The 16988-nt window shown below is 39.7% G+C and overlaps 1 protein-coding gene across 1 annotated transcript in view; it reads left to right on the top strand.

The window, feature by feature from the left end:
• The window catches only part of grik4 (glutamate receptor, ionotropic, kainate 4), a 266801-nt gene that overhangs the window by 183842 nt on the left and 65971 nt on the right, over window positions 1–16988 (top strand). The window contains exons 7-8 of the mRNA XM_068584583.1: window positions 4481–4659; window positions 9674–9727. Coding sequence (XP_068440684.1) covers window positions 4481–4659; window positions 9674–9727 — 233 coding nt within the window. The remainder of the gene's footprint in view (window positions 1–4480; window positions 4660–9673; window positions 9728–16988) is intronic.

Genomic DNA, 16988 nt, shown 5'->3' with positions numbered 1-16988 from the left:
GCAGAGCTATGATTCGGGGGCTAATAAACACGTGTAATACTTGGGTGGATCCTCTTTGATATAATGCATTCCCTCAATTAAAACCTTAAACTTTAACTTCAACTATTGTGTTATGGTATGAATCTTAAAGAGTAATTTAACACCTGGTCTATCATCAACAGTAATGTGATGAGGTCCTTGACTCCGCCTGTGAATTACTAGAACAAAGTGTGGAGTTAAACAGCTTAATATTTGTCTTCTTTACCTTAGCTTTATTTTTGATCCATGACTGCTTCTTGCACAGTTGTCACAACTACTCCCATGGTGACAAAATCTCTCAACATAGAAACAGCAGCAGAAACACCTACAGAACAACATTTAGCTACAAAGGACTCACACACATACAGCATATGTCCACGAGCGCCTGCTAGTAAACAATGCAGAATTTAAAATACTAAATTAATTACATTTGCAAATGATTTATGACAGAGGAAATTCATTCAACATGTCTTTTAGGCCTCGCAGATAATAACTTAAATCACAAACTTGGTTTGATGTAATAAAAACCTAAAAGGAGCCAGATCCGGCCGGGATTGGGAAAATGTCTATTGCCTCTCAACATGTTTAAGGCAATCGGGGGGCTCATAACTAACGGTGCTAACAGCGCTCACAGCTCAAAATACGGCAGGTGTTTACCAGAGGGTGAACTGGAGGGTGGGTGCTACGCTTCCGATGACGCAATTGGTCGAGATGACCATATCTGTAGTGACTGCCGTGTGAGAGCAGTGCAGAGTGGTCGCCGTGCACCTCTTCAAACAGTCCTGTGAAGTGAGGACGAGCCAGAATATCCTAATTTGTCCAAATTTGTCTTAGTTCTCAAGGTTTTAAACTTCATAGAAAAAGAGGTAGTGTACAAGCACAGACGCACTAGCTCAAATTCTGTGGAAAAAGGAGAGACTTCACAGCACAATAAGCACACAATCCCACATATCTTTTTTTTTCTCTGCACAGGGACCTATACAAGTGCAACTAAAGAACACATTTTTTTTCTATTCAGCTGCATGTTTTTCCTTTGATTGAAACTGGTTCACCCGAGCAAACTGTGCAGGAGCAACATCGCTGATGTAAAGCACCCTGGTGAAAAAAAAAGACTCCCCTTTGAATCCTGTGCAGCCAAAACACGAAAGGGAATACAAGCGTTTCTTCTGTGTGTCACTCTATTTGGGTGTGCATGTGTGTGTGCCGTTAAGCCAGCTGCATCTTGTGCAGTGTTCAATGTCATGAACAAGAAGCGGCGAAAAGCAACAGAGAGTGGATGCAGGAGGCTGGCGAGGTTCGCGGTGTAGCAGAAGCTATTTCAAGCTCATCAAAGTTATTCCACGTTATAATACAGAGGAAGCCGATCTGACAGGTTGGAGACACAGCCAGGCGAGCGAGCAGCAGCCGGGAGTGATGTCTCATGACTGCACAGACACAGGTAGCCAGGTGCAGGAAGACAAGCACGTGCAGTGACATACTGCCATACTGACAGATTAAAAGACAGACAGACATTGAGATATAATTACAGAAGCTATTAGACATGATGCAGGTGACTCGGGCAGCACTGTAGCTTGTGTTAATGTGCTGTGGAGAAGCTCGACGGATCAGCTTGATTGCTGCACCAAAATTGGTCTCCATGTGATAGATGAACCACTCAACTGTCGCCATGGCAAAACTCACATCAAAAAGTTGACGACAAAGTCTTGAAGTGCAATTTCTGTATTAATTTATAATGGAAAAAGCATGTAAAGGCTGAGCTAATGCAAGTCCTTCCCTGCAAAGTTAAGTCCTTCTCTCATGACTTTCCATGCCATTATCAAGTAATGTTCTACGACTGTGATAAGATCTGCCAAATTGCCAAGGTGAGGCCAATGTAACTGTCACACCAATACAACGTGGTTCACTACTCAGAATCTCATTCAGGTTGTAGTTTTCTCACTGTGACACACCTCACAAATTAGTTTAATAACTCCGGAAAATAGTCCAATAACCTCACAGGGCCTTTTCAAAATATGAATGCAGAGTGACTGGTACGATGCTGCTGGGAGCCTTTTGATTAAGTCGGCCACACTTTAATTAGGGCAAATCCCACTTACCTCAGTAGAGTCAAATGGTCTATTACCAAGGGATGGAGTACAGAAGAAGTTGCTGAAATATCCCTTTGTGTTTGATGGCTTTGCAATAATTGTAATTAAACATAATCAGTCCACTTGTTCTGCATGGAAACATTCTTAGGGATTAATTGGTGTCATTTCTGGCTGAAAAAAAACAAACAAGAGGCACATTTGTTTCTACTTGAGGACAGTGTCACGACGGGTGTGAAAGGCAGAGACTCAGGAGCAGAGGAGACGGGCAGGATGTCGGGTGGAGGGCGAAATTAAAAAGGCACTTTACTGGTCGGAGTACAAAACAAGGAAGCAGACTGATTCTGGAAACAAACACTGAACTTCAGCATGAACGCGACACAAGCTCACAGGGAGACAAAGAAGACAATCCTGCCACTGACAAGGGTGAGACTCTGGCTGCAGTCGAATAGTCCTTTTTGGTTAGGAACCTTCCCAACTGAGTGAAATGACCTGGAAGTACCTAAGTGGCCGCCGTGGTAAGTTCCGGTCGAATTCTCTATACGCAAAGGAAAGGAGCTTCATGCCTCCTGACTTGGCTTCTTTAGCATAGGAACCACTGGAACTGCCTTAACGAAAGGAAAGGAGATAATGCCGACCCACAAAGAACAAACGATCATGATGACAAACGCAGATCATGTAAATAATAAGTAGCGTAACTTGTAAATATTTTCAATAATCTGTTAAACCGGCTAGAAAACTATGAATGTTATGTTGCTGAACACGGCTGTAAAGTGATGAAACTGCTGTATTTGATATTCTTTCTCTGGTGTTGACTGCAGCATATATATATATATATATATATATATATATATATATATATATATATATATATATATATATATATATATATATATATATATATATATACGTATATATATATATATATATATATATATATATATGTGTATATATATATATATATATATATATATATATATATATATATATATATATATATATATATATATATATATATATATATATATATAAAACTAAAGGTGTATCTGTATTTCTGTATCTGTTATTATGTGTGTGTGTGTGTGTGTGTGTTTACCGTATATTGATCTTCATAGATGCTATTCAGTTGTATTAGAGCTTAAGTAGAGGAAACCAGTGAAAATGTCCAAAAAAGACATAAGCTCCAAAGATTCATAAATATTTTGGTTTTTGTTAATATTGTGTGGTATCTATATTGATATTTCTTTAATAAGGGATCTGCATGTCATGCTATTTGTTGCATATGTCTATAAATACCAAACTGTGTTTCAAGGCAGCTAATATATTTTGGGTGTGTCAAAGTTAAAGAACTGTTTAAGAAAGCATCAAATACAATTAAAACACAATTAAAAGGACTAAATAAGAGGCACAGACCTTTTAATTGACTACCTAGATTCTATTAGTGGTCCAACCAGTTAATTCAGTTTTTCAAATAACAGAGAAACAGCTGTAAGTACCATTTAAATACATTTATAAAAAGAGGCCACATCACTTTTTAATATATATGGCAGGCCGTCAGGGCCTCCTAAGCCTTCTGTGAAGGCCTAAACAGAATCACAAGTTAAAGCTAGCTATTTTATTTTTTATAATTAAGTTATAACTATTTTATAATGCAATTGTTTTTCACAAATATACCACATATTCTAATAATGTTTGCATAATAATAATAATATTAATCATAATAATAATAATGGTTTGAATTTATATAGCGCTTTTCTGATTACTCAACAAGGAGCTATCAACAAGGTGCCACATCAGAACTATCTAACTTTCATACACCGTAGGCACAGCTTATTACCTCATGTCACAGCGGCCTTCATCTGTTCCTCTGCTCCTTCAGACCTCTTGTATGGCTTCTTGGGACCTTCGCGAGACCCTAGACGTAGATATATATATATATATATATATATATATATATATATATATATATATATATATATATATATATATATAGACATTATATATATAGACATTATATATATGTATTTAGTGTGCATAGTATTGAGAAACGGTTAGGGTGCATCTCAAGTCTCTTAATTGCATCCCTGTTTCCCTCACTTGTGTCTTAGTCCCTACCACCAGGGACACAAGGAAACCATGCAAGGAGAGAGAAAATGACAGCTAAGGAACGTACCTATAGAAAACACAGAGTATCACAGTATGCTTATTAGGTTCATATGACATAAACAATATAAAACATCATTTTCTGAAAGCACTCGACTTTCCTTAACTTTTAAACTTAGAAAAAAAAGACCATTTGGATAATATTCCTTTCATTACAAATAATGGGTCTCATGTAGCGTCGTTTTTTCCCTTGTGTGTGTTTGTCTCACCGGCAGGCTTACTGAACCTGGAGCAGCTCCTCCGGCAGTTCCTCATCTCAAAGGAGACTTTGTCGGTGCGCATGCTTGACGACAGCAACGACCCGACCCCGCTTCTGAAAGAGATACGAGACGACAAGACTGCCACTATCATTGTCGATGCCAACGCCACCATGTCACATATCATTTTGGAGCGGGTTAGTATGGCTTACATTACAGCTCTGTTTTTCATGCACGGATAACTTGTCTTTATTTCATCCGCTTCTTGGCTTTGAACCAACAGAGAATTCCCAATGCTCCATATTTATTTAACTCTCATGCAGCTCCAAAAGCAGAAGTGACTGAAAAATGCCCATGGCAAGAAGTGTTCAAGGCTAAAAATAATTTTATATAGGGAGAATGACTTCTTTAACTAGAAGAAGCTGCTTAGTCCTCAGTTTTTACCTGTAAATGTAAGAGTTGTATTCGCCACACAAATAATGTGCAGAACATATCAAATGGGAAATATTCTTTTCATCGGCATAATCCATTTGCTGTTTTGAATTAGACAAATTACGGGCGTTTATAAAAAGAATTTGCAGGGGGCAGAGCTTTTAAAAGACGGGGTTACAGAGTTTAGCGTCTACTCCAAAATAAAAGGCAAAGGAATTGAAGCAATCTGGTCAAACAAACCTGTTACATCAAATTTTATGGATGAGAGCGATACATCAAGTTGCATTCCAGTGATTCATCTCCCATTCTGCACAATTAAGTGGATTAGTGAGAATAAGGACAGACTCCTAAAGTGAAGAAGCCCCTGTGTCTACTTTCTGATAGTTCATGTCGTGGATTAAAGCGAGCGGGTCTGTAAATCAGTGAAGCAAATCAAGTGGACAGAGTCTTTCATGTGCTCCTTATCTATTCTGAATCGTTTGATCCACTCTCCAAAAACACCTTTTACTTAGATATATTTAACGATAAATTCCCTATGGAAGACTGTAATATTCATTGAGTGAATCAGATAAACTAAGCTGATGCTCAGATTAATATAAATATTCCCCCCAAAAAGCATTATTTGTAATATAATATCCATTCTTACGGCAAAGGAATGTCATACTATGACATGATTTATAATCCAAACACACATTAAAACCATTACTCCAACATAATGCTTCTCCTGATTGAAGACTTATGTTCCTAAAGAGCCTTGATGGCATCAATAAAGGTGCTTGTGGGAGCAGAGAAAGCGAGGGTGCTTGGCAGCAGCATATGGCGTCTTGGTAATTAAGACACACCTCATTATTTCTGGAGGACGATGGACGGATGGCGAGAGTGGAGATGACAATAGCCTGATACCGAGGGGTGTTGGGAGATGGAGAGAAGTTTCTCTCGCTTCTCGCCGAGTCTCCGTTATAGTCTCACTCTCACAGTGGTCTCCATCTCTCACATCAATCAAGTGTTCGCGCTGCCATCAGTGGTCATTCAGTCACCATGGCAACCCTGGCAACCCTGGGCCACGGAGCAGCAGGAGCCCTCAGTGTGAAGTCTTTCTTTCCTTCTTCCTCTGTTCCCCTTCTCCGTCCGTCTGGCTCTCAAGTCGGAACATGGCGCTGCTCTCTTTTTCGCTCTCTGTTCTCTGCCCCCGAGAAGACTGTTTCACTTTGTTTCCTCACACCTCCCTCCTTGTGTGGCCTTGTACACCCTTCCATCGCTCTCTCTTGTCTCCTCTGTGTCACGCTGTCTGTCTCTTTGTCACGACGCAATCTGCAGCAGGGTGGTGGAAAGTTGGCGTTGCCGCCTCTCATTGGGAGCGTCAAGTTGCCAAACATATCGAAGCTGTGCGCCGGCCTATACGACATTCTGAAACGATGATAAGAGCGCCCATCTTGTCTAAAGGGAGAAAATCGTCTGTTGCCATGCAAGACATCCACCATTAGTCGTCTGTTTACATCTTACATCAAACCCTCGTCAGACAAAGGTCTCCCTGGAGGTTTTAGCATTCAGAGGGTTTTAGGTCAGCAGTGTTAGCATTCTGTATGTAATCTCCTTCAGTCAGCCCTCCACTGCTGTGCACATGGAGAAGCAGCAGTTAGTGAGTCCAGTTCATGGTCATAGTGCAAACCGTATGCACTATGACCAAAAAATGTGGGGAAAAAAATTAGGGCTGGGCAAGTTAACGCGTTAATATCGCGTTAACTTTTCAATCCTTTAACGGCGTTAATTATTTGATCATGCGTTAACCGCATGTGTTTTTTTAATGTTTTTTTGTTGTTGTTTTTTGCATTGGGAGGGGCTTATCGCTTTAAATCTCTCCCAGACGGCGTTGTTCAGACCTGGCGTCTCACGGCTCGCCCAGTCCTGCCCGCATGAGGTCAATCAAACATGAAAAATAAAGAAGATAAACGCCATGAACGCATTACAGCGGCACTGCTTTCACTTTAGAGGCAATTCATGTTGATGCACGCGCTGCCGCAGCCTGACTTTGTTACGCAGCAGACTGGCAGCGTAACAAAGTGAGTCTGACGTAAAGCACGTATTGTTCTGTAGCTTCTGTTCTCAACAAGCAGCGGTGCTGCCGCGAGCCGCTTCACAAGCGCCCACTGGCGGGTAAATACACTACAAGGACCAGCAGGTTCCGCGTCCAGATTGAAAGTTAATCGCGCAAAGCTCCTGACCCCGCGGTCTGATCCATGCAGAGCACTTGAAAGCAGCATCACTTCTGGAGCTTTACTCTTCTGTCAAAGAGGAGAACTTTCCTCACATCACAGGATGTTCAAGTCAACACAGACTGGACTTTTCTCACTGAGGAAGAAAAACTGACAAAAGAAGGAGTGGTTTGTTCCTCACAGGAACATATATATACATATATATATATATATATATATATATATATATATATATATATATATATATATATATATATATATATATACTGTAATATTGTTCTGGTAACATTACTTTAAAATAAAAGCATGCAATACACTAGTTTTTTACCTTCTTGTTGAATTTGGCGCATAATGCGATTCATCGCAGAACAATCATGCGATTAATCGCGATTCATTTTTTTCAACTTTGCCCAGCCCTAAAAAAAATATAAGACAGTAAAGCTTATTTCGAATGCATGGAAAATAAACTGAATGAATATTTTTATCGGCTCCTTGTTTTGGTTAAAATGTGTTGATTCTTCTGTTTTGTAAGGTATTAAAGATGCAGTGTGTAAAAAGATAGGGGGAGTATTTCACGACTGGTATAATCTAAGTTTACAGTCATAAGTAAAAAAAGAAAGAAAGAAAAAGAAATACAAGGCAAGAAAACTAACCCAACTGCAAAAACAATTGTGGAATAGGCCTAAAGTGTACAGCATCTGTGTGTTTATAAAGTGTATCATACAACCCTATATCAGTGTCATCACTGATATAGTGTCATCACTGATATAGGGCTATATGATCCATGCAAGTGTGACGGGCAAAGTTATAACGGCCAAACCATGCAAAACAGAAGCAAAAGCACGCAAAACAAAGACAGCAAAACTAACAAAACAGGGGCAGCAAGTGAACCTCCAAATGATAAACAGAGTTTAAAATGGTAACACCATGCCGCAATATACAAATTTAGATTGTGACTACTTACACCTCACACATGGGGTTGGTAGTCAGATGGCAGGACAATAAATCAATGTCTCAAACTCACCGTGAGCCTCCACAGGGCCAGGACAGGAGCCAAAAGGGAGGGAGGCCATGACAACAGGTTTGAACTTTTGACCCTGATTGGGGGAGGAGCCAGGTAGAGGGCTGTGTTCAAAACCCTACGCTTCCTTCTCTCGGGAGCATTCCCCTCTACATAAGCTTTGATAATGTTCATTGAGTTAAATCCTAAGTGACGAAAACGGGAAGGAAAATAAAATATCGTATTGAGTCAGCACGAACCCCAATGCCTGGGAGTCACAGCGGCTTGGTGGAGCGGGTCTAACCTCGAGTCAGAGCTGTCCCCCAGGAAGAAGGCCCTGGTGCTGGGGTCCTCCCCGGCTGAAATAAAGCTTACGGTTAACTGAAGATCCTTCTCCCTTAGATGCACACGCTGGACTCCCAGTGAAGCAGACTCTGTGTGCAGGGCAGGACGGGGCACGGTATGAGTTGTTGTCTCATAACCAGGCCCCGGTTTCAAAGACATTTCAACACTACTTGCCACATGAAGGTACTGTTAAAGGGTGGAATTATCAACCGCCTTGCAACTTTACTGACTGTGTTGTAACCCCAAGGTTAACCAATAACTTTCCTGAAGCATAATAATTACCTTACATAGACATCATGCGAGTAGCTTCAAAATAATTGCATGCTAAATATACTGAAATGAAGACACACTTTATAAAGACGTCATGTGAGGTCATTTTGAGTTTAATAATACAAGTTGTAATTGGATGTTTTTGCTATAATTGATGTATTTCTACTTCCTATTGTTTTATTTGTTAATGCGCCTTCAGAACATTTTAGCAGAAAGAACTAAGTAACATACACGACTCAGAGATTACCCTTTTTGCCAATATGGCAGATAAATATCTGTTATCAAACTACTTCTGATGCTACGCAACCTTAGAATAATATTAGTGTGAAAGGTAGTTATGATGGAAATATGTACATTTCAGTGTAGCCAGGTGTGGATATTTGGGTTAATTTATCTTCAGGAAAATTTTTCCTCAGGGTTGAATGATGCTTTTTGTAAAAAAAAAAAAAACTGCTTGGTTTAATACATACTCTACGACTTGACATTTATTGATTTTGATCATAATGTGGATCGCAGTGTGATTAAACAGAAGCCTGTAGCCTAGCTCGATCATTTTCTTTTTTTGCTAATGACTTTAATGAAATGAAACTATGAAAAGTTCACCCTGTCCTTCACAACTGCTCCTCACTGTGACTTTGATTTAATCAAATTGCAAGACGGTATCGAGCAGCATACTAATGCGTCTCAGAAATTAATTGCTCCATTGAGTGCCATCGTCAGATAGGAGTGTGTCTTATCAAGATGTGGATTTGATCTGTCTGCAGCAGAGTGGAGATCGAGTGACACTGAATCACTAACCTCTCAACTTCCCTCCCCGCCTGTTTATTCTTGACTCGTTTTGTTTTCTGTTTTGTTCTCCCTTCCATCCTCCATTTCACCTGTTTTACACCTTCGTCTCTTCCGTTTTTATTTATCTTTCCCTTCCTGTCCCTCTTGTGTTTTGTTCTGCAGGCATCAGAGCTGGGGATGCTGTCAGTCTACTACACCTACATCTTCACATCTCTGGTAAGGAAACGAGGAATGGGATGCAATATAGATTTCACACCTGCAAGAGCACATCAGTAGTCCAATGCTGTGGTCCTGTAGTGCACTAAAGTAGTACACTTTAATTGGTGCTCTCCACTTGAATGAATGATTAAATGGATAGAGTTAAGCAGATAGAGGAATTATAGCTAGCTTCATTATAGCATAGCCAATTTTCTCCCTCACTGCATGTGACTGCAAATTAGACGCATACCGAGTGCGGTAGAGAGAGTGGCTCCGCTCACTGCCCGTTTGCCCTTGTTGGTACACTTCTGGACATACATAATTATTATTATTATAATCGCAGAGCACATTTGTTGTTATTGCTGCAGATTTTTCTAATAGTTAGGATTGTGGATAGCCAAGTTCCCATTGAATAAGCAATGAAGTTGTCGCCCCCAGAGTCAACATTCATTTCTATCCATGAATGAGTTGAGGAGCTCCACACGTCCTTCCTCTCCACCATTCTGTCTTTTTTCTGTTTGAACTCAACATACTTTTTGTAAAACAATTTTCGCAGCTGATTCACTCACTAGTTATTGTTGCTTTGCTTGTCTGCGTGCAAACTAAGCTAATTCTGTATAACTTATATTAATCTTAATTGGTTCTTGTTTGCAGAGTTGATTGTAGGGGCTTTGGAAAAACAGCTATTCTATGATGCTGATGAACTGTTTCATACTAATGAAATCACATTGCATCACAGTAGCTACTTGTAAATTGTGGTTAATTAAACTTAATCTTGATTAGCTTTGTAAGAGATACTTCATACTGGATGTTGCATATGGTTTACGTTGACAATGCCTTCAAACGCGGTGACAAAAGTTGGTTTCTAATAAATGCTCCACTAATAATACATTTAGTAAACTAATAGTGGTTTACATATTATTTTGTACTGTGTATGATGCATATTTGGGACAGAACAGTTTGAAATAAGTCACTGACACTCTGTACGTACGTTCATGCTGGAAATCAAAGGGGCTGACCCAAAATGTAATAGTGCAAAGCCCTCCGAGGCAAATCTTGTATTTGTGATTTTGGGCTATATAAAATAAACTGAATTGAATTGAATTGGTTTGTCACATAGAGGCTCAGGGATTGGCTAGATCGTGAAGATATGGAGAAAATGTGATGCAATAGTAAACTTACCAGATATCTGCTCCCTAATGGAAATTAATGAGGTTCGAAACACTTTGCTCTAATATAGCGCAGTGGAGCTGATTCATATCAAGCTGATTTATGGCTCATTAAGAGTGGGCTGCTACATTCCTGTTTTCCTCCACAGCCCTTGACATAGTCACTTTTCCTCTTGCATGTGTCCTTTCTTTTTGCTCTTTCTTTAACCTGCTTGTCTTTGCTTTTCCTTTGTAACTAAATAAACCCACTCATCATTCTGCTGTGGTGTTCGCTGAAGGGCACAGCAAAGGACACAGATTCACTGTTGATACTAGATGATGACCCACCCTACATCCCTCATGCTACCATCAGAGGCAGCACTGTTAATAGCTTCAGCTAACATTATTAAAATGGTCAGCACTGCGCCCCCGGTAGCCTTGGACGTAATGCAGAAGCTGTAAGTGAAATAATAGAAGCACTGCTGTCCCCTTCGTTGTCATAATAAGTGATTCATCCTATGTATTGTGTTTTTAAATGGCTCTGCTGCCGGTGCATTATGCCCACCACACACACACACACACACACACACACACACACACACACAAATGCATGAATACACACGGACACCAAAGAGAGTAGGAGCAAGTTTCATTATTTTATCTCAGAGTTCAGTCCATTGTTCGCTCATTATCGAGGCTCACTGTGATAGTACAGCTCTGGAAATGACAATAAAACATTGGATGCTTGGGTTACTTTTTTAAAACTCTCCTTCAAGTACACTTTGTCGTTTCATGAGACTGTCCTGTGCAGAAAAAATACAGAATCTGCCATTTGTTCAAAGACCTTTAAATCAACTTAGAACATGCATTGCCAAAGCAGGACGAAATGTGCTCTTCCCACAGCGCTGTGAAGAGAAAAGGGGTTCACGATCTAGTCAAAATGACTTTCCTTTACCTGTGCACTTTCCATAACCTTCACTAGTTGACTAATCTCTTCCATACATTAACCGCAAGTGAGTGTTGAAGTCGCCCGCTTGGCTGTTGACACCTGTCAAGCCTTGGTTACATTATCATATGGCACACATGTGATCATTATAATACAGATAAGCTAAAGCCACATGTACTGTATCTCCCCATACTCATTTTATTTGTACTATTTTTCTAAAGATTCTTCAACAGACGGTGCTAGTTAACCAGACATATTTAGGTTTCCAGCTGACGAGAGCAGACAAACATGCTTTTTCATCCACTTCTTCTACTTTTGCTCTTTTGGGCTTTGGGAAGGCTAAAACAGCATTAAAATGTATTTTTAGTGAATGTTCCTTTCTGAATGTTTTTAATTGAAATTCCACTTCAAAGTAACAAGCAACAGATTTAAAACAAAACAGCAAATTACATCAAACTATGAATTTTCCAGCAAAATGACATTCAGGCTTTGAACAATCCTTCATCCTGTTTCTATAATATTCCATATTTAGGAATGATCTAGTTTATAGCCAAGATGAGAGTGCTAACGTTATCATAATTTGTACCTATGACCGAAGGTTGTGGCTATTACTAGTTTTAGGAGTCAATCGAGCACATACATATGGACAGTGTTTCATTCTGTGGTTGAGGGCAAATCCAAGTTTCTCTTAAAAACTGCACTGATGAGTGTGGAACTTAAATCAGAGTCAAATCGTAAAACAGGATGTTATATAGATTCTATTATTTTCTAAGGTGATGAACATGCATATACTGTTTAAAATATTTTGATAGTGTTTTGATATAGTTTTTCTGTTGCGGCGTGCATTTACTTAAATTCATCCAGATTTCTCTCTGTTTTTTAATTGTTCATTCACAGTACATCTTTTATTCAAGCCTGTTATTATCAGCTAGAATAAGTTACATTAACTTACTTTTATAACTTTCTTCTTCTATCTTGCATCTTGAATTTATTCATCAGTGCCTACTTTTCCCTAAATTAACAATTAACTGCAAACCCTGTGGTGTAACTTTTACTGACTCCATCATGTAATTATAACCACTGTCAAAGTCAAAACTCCTGACACCAATTAAGATTAATGTGATCTTCCTTTGATCAGAATACACAGTGAATGTTCCCGCTCAGGACACGTAGACGAGATGGTTGATGGTCAGTGAGTCTAATCTCAGCCTCTAACTGTAGCTGGTGTTACCTGTATGAGTTTAATTGGGTGCCATCAGAAGGTCAAACCTCCTGCCCACGCAGACCTACTTAAATTGGTGCAACAGTTACACCTTCACATACAATTTCACCAAATTGGATAAAATGGTGACAATTAAGACACTAATGAATGTGCTGCTTGGCACAGGAATGTATGAGGGGTTGATAATAGTGTACATGCATCTGCAAATAATATATCTTTGTGTTGGTACTATTCTATATCTATTCTAGGTAAAGGACGACTGGTATTCAAACTACCACAAACACTAAAAGACAGCAGAATTCAGACGTGTACCTCAGGGCTTTATTTGCTCGCCCTCATTTTGCATTTTCACAATGTCTATATAGATTTTAAAATAAAAATAGTTTCCAAAAACTGCCTACTGTTTTTTAAAAGTACATTTAGTTTTACACTAAACTGTTAAAAAAAAGCATAAATACCTTGAGTAAGTTCCTTGGAGGAAACCTAGCAATAACTATCCTGAAAAGCTGGTCCCTGCCTGTAATGCACTTTAATTATCTGCACAAATGGAAAGCTTTCTCTATGCAGTAAGTCTGTGAAGCTCTAAGGGATATGCTTTTGTTGTGTTGAGCAAAATAACAATACATTTTGAGTTGTGTTTGAGTCCACCTGATGCAGAACAGTCTAAATCTCAATCTAGTTCTAGCTCTTTTTTAGGTGTCGACTAGCTCCATGGAGAGTATTTGAGTCTATATAACATTACCATTCTGCTGATTGGTGCGGGGCAGGTTGCCTATACTGGTTGCATCAGAGGCTGTTGCTGCTGGAAACGATGATGAAAGGGTTGGGACTGAACCAAACAGTAATGTGGAACCACAGAACCGAAACAATAAGCTGAAAGATGCTTTACAGATTCATAGCTTTAAAGGGCAACTGCAGAATGGGTTTGTCACTTGTTGTCATGTCATGTTGTTCATATAACATGTTGATTAGTGCAGCTTGAGAAAGACATGTGTCACTTTAGGTTGCTGTACCTTCAAAATTATATTCTGTTGTGTAAAATGTGCCCCAGATAAAGACAGAGCCATCAGAGTTGATAATCATAATTGACAATTTGAAAAAGAAAGACAAATTATCTCGACTTCTTATCTATCATGGCAGGCCTGTGCAAGAACCGACAGACTCCAGTCACCTATGATTGAGTAATATTTCTGTAAATTGCATAATGATTTTTCCTATGATATTAAGTACTAATTAATGACGCCCCTGCTGTTACTGTATACTGGGGCAAGGGGATACCAGGATAAAAGTCAGTCGGCCTCAGTCTCCGCTTCACTCTGTAATGGAATCCATTTATAGTGGCACACTGATTATTTTCTATCTGGAATGTTCATGCAGTGTTTTTTGCCATAAGAAATTTCATGCTTGTATCATTTGCTGCGTAAATTCAGGCTGAGCTCTAAAGCCTCCTGCAGCCTCTTAATTATGAGGTTCTCAGCGAGCGTGGTCTGGGAGGAGAGGAGGAGGAGAGAGGGAGCATTACCAAATGGCATGCCTTCAGACTTGTTATGAACCTGGGACGTAATAACAAAATTGGAAAAACAATTTACGTAATTTCCTGTTCATAAAATTCACCACAATAGTCTACATGAACCTGTCACTGCAGCTTCCCCGGTAGATGCTGTATGGATACTTTGCCGTACTGGATATTCTTGGATTGTGTCCAAGTGATTGCTCTTGCGTAAGCCACCAAACTGTCACTTACATTATTCCCGGTGGCCACCTAGTTTCACTCATTCCAATAAAACCGTGACACCATATATCTTTGTCCAGCATGCTGGAGTTGATATATTAGCTTAGTTTGAAAGCATTTAGTAGCTGCATACATCAAAACAATCCGACAGTATTCCTGCAGTGTTGGAAACAAATTACCAATTTTATTCCATTATTCATAGAATTACGTCTGACCTGCAACAGTAACAGCCTATTTGTGAGGCAGAGAGACCTTATGCCCAGAATAATTCTGAAGCTTGTGGAGGCCAAAAACACCATGAATATTGCATACACTAGCATATGTTTGGAATCTGAAACAGTCAATGTTTTCCCTTTAACTATTCATTCAAATCTCAGCTGAATTTAATGGAAGAATATACCAGCTAAGAGCACAAAAGACAAACATTTTTTTAAAAGGAGCCTTCAAAGTAAAACGCTGTGTTACTTATGAATGCTTGTTTTAATTGAAACGCTTTGCAGATTTCTTTTTGTTGGGAAGAAAACACTTTCTGGACCTGTGGCTGTAGAGCCGGCGGTGGGGAGTGGCAGTGGGTGGCTGAACTACTAAGACAGAAAGAATAAATATAGAGGCAGAAGGAGCAGATAATGGTGATGAGACTCCATCTAACCTCTGCCCGTTTCAGTAAAACCCTGATTGTTACACATCAATCACAAAGTATTTCTCATCAAGGCCCCTTAGCGTACGCATTTACAGACTAAATGTTCCCTTTGTGTTAAACGGACCAATAGGAAAACAATATACACTGTAATGTCTGACTGGCTTAATGATCTTTTATGACTTATAATGGGCATGCTGAGATTTGCGTCTTGTTATTTCCTATAATTCAATATCATATTTACTGTTATTTTTGAGGTTGTGCGAGAGAGACACATGGGCAAAGCAGCTCACAAGATTTTGAGCTCCCTGATCAAAACAAACTGATTTAATCTATGCTGACGGGGAATAGTGATTTAGTCTTGCTAGCTCAGCGCTGTTGTTGATGAATTGATGGTGACAGGTGCTCACTGTGGTCTTTTGTACCAGAAAGATGGAGATTATGTTCCCTCATCTGGATTGAATTTTGAATAAGCGTTTTGTTTCTGTTTTCTGCTATGTCATAGTTAATAGAGGATGTCTTAGTAATCCGTTGTAGTTGTTTTCTGTTCTGGACAGCTGTGTGAATGCCTTAAAGGGATGCGGCAAGGCGTTTGAATTACTTGGTTTACAGTGTCAGTGAGCCTTCCTTTTTATCTTCATTTTCCCCATTTTGTTTTGGAAGTAAGTTAAGTGTTTGTGTTGTCCTAAAAATTATTTGTGCCGCCCTTAACCCAGTCAATGATGTTGCCAATTCTGCAAGCAATTTAATTGGATCAGCAGGATGTTGTGCATTATGATGGGAATGAAAGCTGCTAAGCATACAGTATGCGCAGGCATAAACCGTTCAAAAAATGAAATTAAAGCCAAAAAAAACAGAAAGAATTAATTTGATTGCCAAATCATCTGCAGCACAGTGCCTTTGGAAGAGCCGGTGGCGATCACACAGTGGGTAGAGCGGGTGGAGCGGGTTGTCCATAAAACACAAGGTTGCCGGTTTGATTATTCTCTCCTGCTATCTGCATATCAAAGAGGCTTTGAGCAAGAGACTGATGTGCAAGTTGCTCCCCGCTTTCTAGCAGCCCACTGCTTCTAAAATGCTGAAGATTGGTAACAGGCAGAGGTCAAATGTCCTGTGTGTACTTTTTAGTATATGATGAAAGGGACTAAGGGGGCACAGTGGTCGCTGGAGTTTACGTTCCATCTAGAAGGCTCCACCCACTCCTCCAGGAGCGTGAGATCAGGTGTGGTAGGACACACACTTGGACCTGATCTCCTCATCAAGGAGAGGAGCAAAGGGCAAGCAGAGAAACGCATCCAGAAAGTAATGCTGCAAGAAGAGCTGTGTGGGTGCGTCCTTAGATCTCCAGGGGGGAGAAATTGCTGCCGGTAGAGCTTGGAATGAGCTTTTTTTTCTTTTTGGTTGTGTGCTGAAGTTGTTTTATTAAATGTCATAAAAAAAACAACTCCAAAATGGCTCTGCTGTCGGGTCGTCTGTGCAATGCTGTTATAATAATAATCGTGATAAATTTAAGTTTAAGAAGAACATTAGAAGTGTCGCCCGTAGGTGTATCTTCATTAACATAAAGCAAAGTTAATTGATGTCTTAGTGTCCG

Source organism: Clinocottus analis, unplaced genomic scaffold, assembly GCF_023055335.1.
Source record: "Clinocottus analis isolate CAN_PGR_092001 unplaced genomic scaffold, fCliAna1.0.p SCAF_2, whole genome shotgun sequence".
In the NCBI taxonomy this organism is placed as follows: domain Eukaryota; kingdom Metazoa; phylum Chordata; class Actinopteri; order Perciformes; family Cottidae; genus Clinocottus; species Clinocottus analis.
This window is presented reverse-complemented; position numbering and strand designations above follow the sequence as displayed.